At 38.7% G+C, this 11,757-nt stretch overlaps 1 protein-coding gene across 1 annotated transcript; it reads right to left on the bottom strand.

Moving 5' to 3' along the window:
- Window positions 1-1,492: 1,492 nt before the first annotated feature.
- On the bottom strand, window positions 1,493-2,431 carry LOC122734438 (olfactory receptor 7A10-like). The gene has a single exon (XM_043975268.1). It carries the CDS (start codon window positions 2,429-2,431, stop codon window positions 1,493-1,495), a length of 939 nt encoding a protein of 312 aa, XP_043831203.1.
- Between the last annotated feature and the right edge of the window lie 9,326 nt (window positions 2,432-11,757).

The following is an 11,757-nucleotide window of genomic DNA, read 5'->3' as shown; positions in this document are numbered from 1 at the left end:
CTTTTTTTTCTTATTGCTATTATCATAATTACCATTCGTATGCATCTCCTGATACAGAATTCTGAAAAAAGGATTATATTGTTTGCACATTTTTTTTTTCCGATAGTGCACATTTTTTTTTTAATGTTAGAACTGGGGCCTATGCAATTCTAAGGAGAGTATCTGAACTAGGTTTTTGTTTTCTTTCTTTCTTTCTTTTTTGGTGAGGCAATTGGGGTTAAGTGACTTGCCCAGGGTCACACAGCTAGTAAGTGTCAAGTGTCTGAGGCCAGATGTGAACTCAGGTACTCCTGAATCCAGGGCTGGTGCTTTATCCACTGCCCCACCTAGCTGCCCCACCATTATTCTTTTATAAGTGAATAAGCAGACGCTTTGAAACATGAAGTGACTTGGTCAAGATTCCACAGCTAGTAAGGGTCTGAAAAACAATGTGAATCTATATCTTCCTGATGATAAGTCCACTAGTCAATCCAGCAGGCAATGCTACCTGCTAGAACAACTTTATGCTTATGCTTATGAAAATAGTCTCCTTCAGTGATTCATCATGTCAAACACTACACTCAATTCTTTTTTTTCTTTTTCTATTTTTTTTTTTTTTTTGCGGGGCAATGAGGGTTAAGTGACTTGCCCAGTGTCACAGAGCTGGTAAGTGTCAAGTGTCTGAGGCTGAATTTGAACTCAAGTCCTCCTGAATCCAGGGCCAGTGCTTTATCTACTGCACCACCTAGCTGCCCCCTACACTCAATTTTTAAAGGCTTTGCAAGCAAAACATAATCTCTGCTTGGCATTAACCATACTGGAGAGACTTTGAGAGTTGGTGCATCTACAGAGACATGACTTTTTCCCAAGGACCAACTTGGTTAAAGACAAAAAGAATTAGGTACCAGTTAATAAATTTTCTTGGTAAATAGAACATTTTAGGAGCATATATTAAGACATGGGGAAGTGAGCCTCTGAGTTGGTTGAGGGACCATGTACAACAAGATCCCAACTGTCTTTCTCCATTGCTCCTTTTTTCTTCTTAAATTGTCTACCACTTTATAATGTATAGTGTGATTTTCCATACATTATTTCATTTGATACATTGAACAGATCTTGCCTTGTGGACAGGAACGTTCCAATAATTCCCATTGTACAAATGAACTAATCAATGGTCAGAGGCATTAAGTGACTTGACCAAAGCCTATAGATTATGATCCAGAGGTTAAAATCAAGGTCTACCAATTCTACTTCTTATCCTTATTTAGAAAAAGCAGATGTTATAACAAAGTACAGTGTGGAAAACAAGACAGAAACATTACAGAAAGTCCATAAATCAACACCATGAAGGAGAACTGTCTTAATGACAATAAAAGAGATCATACAGCAAGGAAAACATTACCCTAAACTATAATCATTGGACTTTTCTGACTGTCACAGTTTGAATTCAAGGTTTCTCTCTCCCAGACTTTTGGCCTTAAATATCAATGCTCCCTTCCATGGCTAGGCCCCATCAATGAGAGGAGGGCATTTTGCTAATAACTCTCCTTATGGCATCTTTCATGTCCTTATTTCTCATGCTGTAGATGAAGGGGTTCAACATGGGGGTGACCACAGAATACATCACTGAGGCAACTGAGATCTTCCAAGAGGAGTGGGTAGCTGAGGAACTCAGATATACTCCAAGTCCTGTGCCATAGAATAATGAAACAACAGAGAGGTGAGACCCACAGGTAGAAAAGGCTTTATATTTCCCCCCAGGAGATGGGAATCTCAATAAGGAAGAACAAATCTGACCATAAGAGAAAAGGATTCCTGTAAGGGGAAGTATACCCAGAAGACTAGCTGCAAAATATACTAAGATGTCATTGATGAGGGCATCAGAACAAGAGAGCTTTGTAACCTGACTAATATCACAGAAAAAATGGGGAAGTTCACGTTTGGCACAGAAGGATAGCCTCATCATCATTAAAGTATGGAAAGTGGAGTTTAGAATACTAATAGTCCATGAGGTCAGAACCAGCAGGCCACAAATCCGTGGACTCATTATGCTGACATAGTGGAGAGGGTGACAAATGGCCACAAAACGGTCATAGGCCATAACAGTAAGGAGAAAATTGTCCAAAAAAGCAAAAATCATGAAGAAATACATTTGGGCAAGGCATCCAGAATAGGAGATAACCTTACTGTCTGTTATGATGTTCACCAGCATCTTGGGGACTGTGGTGGATACCAGACAAAGATCAACAAAGGACAAATTAGAGAGGAAGAAATACATTGGGGTGTGGAGGTGGGAGTCAGAGCCAATGGCCAGCATGATGATAAGGTTCCCAACCACAGTGACCATATACATGCCCAGAAAGAGCCCAAAGAGGGGCAGCTGCTGCTCTGGCTTCTCAGAAAGGCCCAGGAGGAGGAATTCTGATACATGTGTTTGGTTTCCTGGTCCCATGCATCCGGTGTATCTACAAGGAAAAAGATGTGGAAAGAACCTAAAATGGAAATACAGGCACTTCACACTTTTATAACAAAAAGAACACTAGATTTGGATTCAGAAGACTCAAGTTTAAATTCCTGATCTGCCACTTAATGAATATGTGACCATAGGCAATTCAGTCCCACTTTTATTGGACTCAGTTTACTCATATGTAAAATAAAGTCGGACTAGGTTATCTGAATTTCTTTACAGGTGTGACATCCCCAAAATCTCCATTAACCATACCTAGAACCTAAGAAATTAGAAATGAAATGAAAAATCTTTTCTGAACAAAATATACATTGAAGTTAAAAATGTTATGTGAGTTAAACATTAAATACATAAATATAAAAAAGATGGAAGACTATGGAACAGAGAATTCATTTCAATTTTGAAGGGGAGATAATTTTTTTCCCAATTCAGTGAATAGTGGGAATGAATTGGGACCAAACATGTACTTGCCTTTATGGAGATAAAATCATCTATACAAGAAAAACAATGAATTCAAAGAAAAAATGGATTGGAGAAAGTATTTATAGTAGTTGTGACAGAAAAAAGACATTTACAATATATAAGGAATTGAGTCTTTTTAAATCACAGAGATAATTTCATCAATAACAGATAAATGGTCAGAAGTTGTAATTAATTTTCAAAGGAAGAATACCAATTCTAATCATTGAAATCATCCTCAATTTGCTAAAAATAAAATGATACAAAATGACATTTTAAAGATACAACCTCAAATCCATGAAATTGGGTGAAAATAATCACAAGGAACAAAACCCAACACTGATAGTTTGGGAGATGAATAAGTATGTTCATTCGTTGCAGATGGAATTACAAAGTTCTAAAATCTTTTTGGACAAAAATTTGACATTGAATAACAAAAGCTCAGAAATAAATACTCATTGACCCAATAACTCCATCCTTTGGACTGTCTCATGAAAGCATTAAAAATTCATTGACTCAAAGATTTTCATAGCATAATTACAAGTAAATGCAAAAAACCCCCATTGAAACACACCTACAATAAGGGAATAATTAATTTGTGATACATTATTGTTGCTACACATTAATGCAATTTAAACCAACTTTAAAGAATAATAAATATTATGGAAAGGCTCTTATGAAATAATGCCAAGTGACAAAAGCAGAGCCACAAGCAGAGAACATACACTAGTTATGATCATTCAAAAAGAAAAGTGAATATAAATGAATGGATAAAGAATTCTGAAAAGGACTTTGAGGAAGTGAAGAAAAATTTACTATGATACTTTATACATTGAAATTTATTTTTTAAATGTAGCTAGCTGCTAACCAAATTTAATTGGTTCTATTAATGTTTTTTTTTTAATATGGACAATTGATGGTGATCAACTGTAAAACACTTGACTACTCTGATCAATACAATGATATTGGATAATTTGAAAGGACTCATGATGAAAAAATTGCCATCCACCTCCAGAGAGAGAACTGATGAACTCTGAGTACAAATTGAAGTAGAATCATCTATTTTTCTTGCTTTTTTTAAAAAAAAATATGGCTAATATAGAAATGTGTTTTACATGATCTCATATGTATATTTGATATAATAATGCTTGCCTTCGTAGTGGCTGGGAAAGTTAGATAATTTGGAACTCAAAATTTTAAAAGAAAAGAATGTTAAAAGAATAAATAATAAATCAAAATGTTTATTTTTTAAAATGTACAACCAAAACCAATTCTAATCATCTGCAAAGGGATCCCACTTACAGGAAAGAGGGACAATGATATGTCAGGAAAGTAGGGGATGAGAAGCTTGCTTTGCAGTGAGAACAGTTCCAGAACTGAGAGACGGCAATAGAGCAGAAGGTCATTTGAAGTAGCTTCATCCACTGTCCCAAAGCAAAAACTTAGGCAGGTGCCATCCTGAAGTCAATTTCAGCACTGCTTCAGTGTTTGGTCAGGGGAATGAAACAAGGTAAATATGGTCTAAGGCAATGGTTTTCAAACACTTTGGTCTCAGGACCCCTTTATGATCTTAAAAATTATTGAGGACCCCAACAAAAGCTTTGAGTTCATATGCATTAATATTTACTGTATTAGTAACTGAGATTAATATATATTTAAAATATTTATGAAGTCAATTACATATAATAAACCCCTTACAGGGCAGATAAGTGGTACAGAGGATAGAGTGCCAGGTCTGGAGTCAGGAAGACCTGAGTTGAAATCTGGCTTCAGATACTTACTGGTTGTGTGACCCTGGGCAAGTCACTTTAACCCTATTTGCCTCAGTTTCCTCATCTGTAAAATGAGCTAGAGAAGGAAATGACAAACCACTCCAGTATCTTTGCTGAGAATTCCCACCACAAACCCCATTAAGAGTCAGATATAACTGAAATGACTAAACAACAACAAAAAAAACCATCACATGTTAACATAAATAACCCATTTTAGTGAAAATAACCATATTTTCCCAAACAAAAATTTTAGGAATGAGTAGCATTGTTTTACATTTTTGCAAATGTAAATTGCAAATTAATTTTGCATCCACAGTGCAAATGCCAATGCACTTATTCCAGGCTAACTCATGAGATTCAAAAAAGTTATTCAACATTTTACATGTTTTAGCACTAATTGTGTTTGTTGCCAGGCATTCATATAAAAGAAGTTCTTTTTAAATGACTAGTTGATGTTGATACCAGATGAATATAAGCAAAACAGTATGTCCAGCAATGTCTGCAGATTCATCCATTTGTGAAGCAAGAGTAGAATTCTGCAGATGAGATACTTCATATTTTCAGCTAAATCTTAATTCACAGGTCATATATCCTTTGGAAAATTCCTCTGCAATCATGAGAGAATGAGAAAGGCAAAGAATATTTTATTATTATGTAAATACTTTTGACCTTGAAGACCTTCTGACAGGGTCTTGGAGATCACCAGCCATATCTGGAACACACTTTGGTAATCATTGGTCTAAAATATGGGCAAGGTCCAAGAACCTAGATATCTGAAAAGTTTGAACACATATAAGAGAGATATTTTCAAATATGATTTGTTCATCATTTTCACCCTAGTGATATTTTCAGAAGATAGAAAAAAGACCATGTATGGTGTTACAGGAATGCTGTTTTTGACTCAGTTTAAGGGGAGATCTTCTAACAATAGAATTTATCCAGAAATGAAATGGGATACTTGGGGACACAGTGAGTTTTCCATCACTGAAATTCTTTCAGAAGAGATTAAACATGACCACTTATCCATGGAATCACTATTCTTTTAATTCAATTTTAAGGGTTATATTTTTAGCCTCACCACTTTATGTAGATCAAGAAACTGAGGTCCAGAAGTGACAGGTCCTCCTTGATGACACAGGTGACTATATATAGTGCCTAGTAAGCACATTTGATAATTGTTTGTTGACTCCCTAAGAGGTAGACACAGTATACTAACAAAGGTCTTGTACAGGTTTGTACTCTTTAGGGAATTGGCTTAAATCTGTATCATCTTCTATAATGGAGAGCAGAATAAGCAGTAATCTCATCCAAAAGGCAAAGCTGTATCCAATGTGGCCAACCAATATGTGAATCTGTTAGTCAATGAGAATCCTTGGCTAGTGTAGGCAATGTGGGTGCAGGACAAGCACAGTGCAACATTGAAAAACAACTCTACAATTGAAAAAGGCCATAAAGTACAAATAGATGAGTAGAGATGGTGTGAGAATTAGAGCATGACCAACCTGCTGAAAAAGACATTGCAGGGAAGCTCTGCCTTGAGGAGAAAGCATGAGGTGACCTTTCTGAGGTTTTGAAGGCTGGATGGGCATCCAGAAGTTGTGCCTGCCACCTGTGATTACCTGTGGTAATCAAAGTTACCAGCCAATTAGCTTGGAGCTGTGTGTGTGGAGGGTCCTACATCCTGTTGCACAGGGGGCTTCTGGGAGAAGCAGCGGAGGAGCAGGGTCTTTTCGTGCAAGAACCAGCTGTTGGAGAAACACACACTCTCTCTCTTAGATAGCTAGATGCAGGCCTCTCTCTCTTTGCTAACTCCTAATATACTTTAATAAATGCTTAATGCCCAAAGACTGGTGCTAAAGCTTTTCTAATTTAAGGCAACCACACATTCAATTTTAAACATCACAGCTGGAATTTTAGGTTTTAAAATTGGAAAGATCTTAGAACATACAATGTCAAAATGAGCAAAAGATTTGAATATAGGATGCCTGACCTACTGTATCCAATATCTTCATTTTATAAGGAAACTGGGATCAGGTGGGGAAAGGAAGTAACTTGTCCAAATTCACAAAATAATTTTTGTTCGAGTGAGCTCTCAAACTCATGACACGATTGCTCCAAAAAACATCCAAATAATGCCATAGGACAATTCCTGGAGCAGCAAAACCCATAGCAGAATGTGCTGAAATCATCTTCTAACCAAGAACGTCTTGGAAGGTCAGAAGGAGGATGCTTCTGTGCTGAGACAGGAATGGAGCCCAACCCCACAGTCACCCTGACATAGACCCAGTCCCAGGAAGGCCTCACCAGAGAAAGAGACTACCCCTAGAGACTCTGAATCAGCTGCAGTGCCAGTGTCATCTGGAACTAAGCTCACAGTCTGGAGAGAGGGTGGAGCCCTTGGCATGGGGGAGATGGCAGGGGTTTATGCTGGTGCTGAAGTATAACTTGGGTTTTTCACCCCTGCTGGGAACCAGGAGGTGGTCTTGAGTAGCAGTGTCCCAGATGGGGAAGGGGCACATGCTCATCAGAGCTGATAACCACAACACACAAAAATGGTTGATTAGCAAGTTGGTCTGGGGTCATCTATGGACCAGGGAATAGGTCAGGCAGGTGAAGAATCTGCTTCTCCTTAAATCATACCACTTGGGACCTTCTGAAGCTTGGGACAGTGCAGCCTGGAAACAGTGCCCCACTTTAAGGAGCTAAAAGTCTAGTAAAAGAAAGGCAAGATGAGAAGACAGAGAAAGGTGAGGATCACAAAAAGTTTCTTCAGTGACAAGGAAGATCAAGGTGCACCCTCAGAGGAAGATGTCAACATCAGGGCCCCTATATCTAAAGCTTCCAAGAAAAATATGATTTGGTCTCAGGCCATAGAGGCACTCAAAAAGGACTTTGAAGAAGTTAGAGAGGTAGAGGAAAAAATGGAAAGAGAAATGAGGGTGATGCAGGAAAGACATGAGAAAAAAGTCAACAGCCTGTAAAGCCAAACTGGCCAAATGGAAAAGGAGGTACAAAAGCTCTCTGATGAAAATAATTGCCTAAGAATTAGGATTGAACAAATGGAAGCTAGTGACTTTATGAGAAACCAAGACACAATAAAGCTAATCCAAATGAATACAAAATAGAGGGCAATGTGAAATATCTTCTTGGAAAAACTGCTGACCTATAAACAAGGTCCAGGAGAGATAATTTGAAAATTATTGCTCTACCTCAAAACCATGATCAAGGAAAGAGCTTAGACATCATCTTCCAAGAAATCGTTAGGAATAATTGCCCTGATATTCTAGAAGCAGAAGGTAAAATAGAAATTGAAAGAATCCACTGATCACCTCTTAAAAGAGATCCCAAAAGGAAAACTCCGAGGAATATTATAGCCAAATTCCAGAACTCTCAGGTCAAGGAGAAAATATTGCAAGTTGCCAAAAAGAAAGAATTCAAATACTGTGGAACCCCATTCAGGATAGCACAAGATCTAGCAGCTTCTGCATTAAAGGACCAGAGGGCATGAAATATGATATTCCAGAGGGCAAAGGAATTGGGGTTACAACCAAGAATCACTTTCAGAGGAAAAAATGGGACTTCAATAAAAAAAAGAGGACTTTCAGGTATTCATGATGAAAAGACCTGAACTGAATGGCAAATCTGACTTTCAAATACAAGACCCTAGAGAACCATAAAAAATTGGAGTTGGGGGACATACCTGGGGTCGTGCAGTGGGTGACTGTCTTGTGTCTGAGGCTGGGTTTGGGCTGGGATCCCCCTGGGTCCAGGATGGATGCTTTGTCCACTGTGTCATCTAGCTGCCCCATGATGACATCTTTAGTGTTAATTTTTTTTTTTTAGTGAGGCAATTGGGGTTAAGTGACTTGCCCAGGGTCACACAGCTAGTAAGTGTTAAGTGTCTGAGGCCGGATTTGAACTCAGGTACTCCTGACTCCAGGGCCAGTGCTCTATCCACTGCGCCACCTAGCTGCCCCTCTTTAGTGTTAAATTGAGGGGTGAGGGGAATGCACTGGGGGAGGGAGAAGGACAGAGGTAGCATGGGGTGAAATCCCACATGAAAGAAACCGGAAAAGGGCTTATGGAGTGAGGAAAGAGATGGGGGAGGAGCAGGGCAGTAAATGAATTTTACACTCATCAGAATAGGCTCAAATACCTTAATCTCATCAGTTGCCTCAAGGAGGGATTAAGCCCCCCTCCCCCCCAATTGGGTGTAGTAATCTATTTAATCTGGGCAGTAAATGAGCCTTACACTTATCAGTATTGGCTCAAAGACTTCGATCTCATCAGAATTGACTCAAGGATGGAATAACATACACACTCAATTGGGTGGAGTAATCTATGTAACCCTGCAAGAAAATAGGAGGGGAAGTGAATAAAGAGAGAGGAGCAAAAGAAGGGAGGGCAGATTGGGGGAGGGGTCAGACAGAAGCAAATCACTTTTGAATAGGGATAATGTGAAAGAAGATAGACAATAGAGTTAATATCATGGGGAAGGAATAGGATGGAAGGGAAACAGTTAACAATAGTAATCATGAAAAAGAGAAAAGGGAGAAAATTGTACAAAAAATATTTATAGCAACTCTTTGTGGTGGCTAAGAACTGGGAATCAAGAGAATGTCCATCAATCGAGGAATGACTGAAGAAGCTGTGGTATATGATTGTAGTGGAATGGTATTGTGTTATAGGAAATGACAAACAGGATGACACCAGAAAAACTTGGAAAGACTCATATGAATTGATGTATAGTGAAGTGAGTAGAACTGGGTGGAGATTGTGCATAGTGACAGCAGTACTCTCAGCAATGCAATGATCCAAGACAATCCCAGGGTACTAATGATGAAGCATACTATCCACCTCCATAGAAAGAACTGATATAAAGAGCACTTGTGGATTGTACATATATAACCTCCATATATGGAGGGGGAAAGAAAGTGAGGGAGGGAGAAAAATTTGAAACTCTAAATCTTATGAAAATGAATGTTGAAAACTGCCCTTACATATAACTGGAAAAAATAAAATAAATGTTTGTTGAAAAAAAATAATTGTTGTTCATCTTTCATTCTTTAAGAGGACCAATGGCATCTTAACTTACCCATGAACTGTATGAATTGAGGTAGAGTTGCACAAAGTCCTCAGCATCACTCTCTCCTCTAGTGTCATCAAAGTAGCAAGACAGAAGTCAAGATAACTTTCAATGACCCAGGATGCAGTAGTGACTTTACCCTTTCTAAATTAAGGTCTTTACCAAGTATCAGTTTGCCTGAAGAAATGTCTATTCCATGACTAAGGGCTAAGTAAGAATTGAGACAAAATCCTGTTATCTGCTCATCTTTGTTTTTGTTTCTCACAAGAGAAACTTCTTCTGATTTATCCTAAGCCCCATGTCACCCAGCCCATGTATAACAGCCTAGGTCTGAGTCATTCTCACAACTTTGTCTTTGACAGTAGAATTCCGATCTTCCCCCAATCTCATATTTTCTTGTCTCCCTTTTACTTATAGGAAATAATCTTACATACTTCATTAAATTTATAGGGGATAGAATCCTTCCTTAATCTCTTCCTACTCTGGCCACATACTATGAGAGTCAACCCTGTTGACAATGCAAAGTTTAAGCTATAGAACATTTCCCTGCTTTGTAGAACCAGAATACTTTTTTTTTTTTTTTTTTGCGGGGCAATGAGGGTTAAGTGACTTGCTCATGGTCACACAGCAAGTAAGTGTCAAGTGTCTGAGGCCGGATTTGAACTCCGGTCCTCCTCAATCCAGGGCTTGTGCTTTATCCACTGCACCACCTAGCTGCCCCTGAGATCCAGAATACTTTTATGGCAAGAATTAACCATGATCCTAGTCTCAGTCTTTGGACACAAGACAAGGTTTCTGTCCTTCTAGGCATTACAGTGGGGAATTCAGTATATGCTGCTGGTCAAAGAGCCTTCCTGGACTCCTTAATTATTTGAGATCATTGGTCTTCACTGAGGTCTCTTCTTTGCTATTATAATAACAACAACAGCTAAAATTTATTTGGTGATTTAAGTTTACCAGACATTTCCACAAACATATATTAAATCACAGTAAAAACTGTGCAATACATAAAGTAAGTATCTTCCCATTTCATGGTATCAATGCATAGAAAATGGTGCAATTGATAGAACACCAACCCTGAAGTCAGGAGGACCTGAGTTCAAATTTGACCCCAGACACTTAATAACTGTGTGTCCCTGGGAAAGTCATTTAATCCCAATTGCCTAAAAAAAAGAATGACCTTCCCCCCACCCACACACACAAGGGAATTGAATTGCCCAAAGTCATACAGGTAGTCAGTAGCAGAGCTGGAATTAAATTGACTTTTCTTGATTTTGAATCTCTGGCTCTTACCCCAGGACTGCACTACCCCTCAGTCCTTTGGTCTTGGTGGACTCTGGACTTTTAACTAGACCCAAAGCTTGATCAGACAGGACTACACTCTGAGCTAGATTGGACTATGATTTGGATTTTTGGGGGCTTGCCATTTTCTTTCTGGATTTCTGAGGATGAAAGGGATATGTCTTGCCCTTGCCTCCCCTCCTTTCACATTGTCTCTTTCCCTCATGATACTTACTGGGCATCACCAAGAAGCCACGTTTGACTGATCTTGCTTCTTGTCAGGAAGGAAGACACAAGCTGTTCGCCAGAGAAAAGGTATAGAGATGACCTCAGGTATGAAGAATGATGTCTCTGTAAGGCATAAGTAGACTACCTCTCATCCCAGAACTGATGGTTTCCCTGGGGGCACTGACAGGTAGGGGAATATTTGTGATAACTAGAGTCCCCTTAGCTCTTCATTAGGTGAACGATACAATTGTCTTTCCATTCCTGGAACATCTTAGCTCCCTATAGGTCAATAGGGAACCCTGGCAGAAAGCTTCCTAATAATGAGAGCTGTCTAATAATGGAATTGGCTCTCTTATGGGATAGTAAGTTACTCAAAGCTGGTGATCTTCAGTAGAATGTTGGGGGATTGTTTATGTACATTTCTGTAGACAATCATCATGATTTGAATAGGGGTTGAACTAGTTATACTCTGAAGTCCCTTTGAG

Source organism: Dromiciops gliroides, chromosome 1 (genome assembly GCF_019393635.1).
Source record: "Dromiciops gliroides isolate mDroGli1 chromosome 1, mDroGli1.pri, whole genome shotgun sequence".
NCBI classification, from domain to species: Eukaryota; Metazoa; Chordata; class Mammalia; order Microbiotheria; family Microbiotheriidae; genus Dromiciops; species Dromiciops gliroides.
This window is presented reverse-complemented; position numbering and strand designations above follow the sequence as displayed.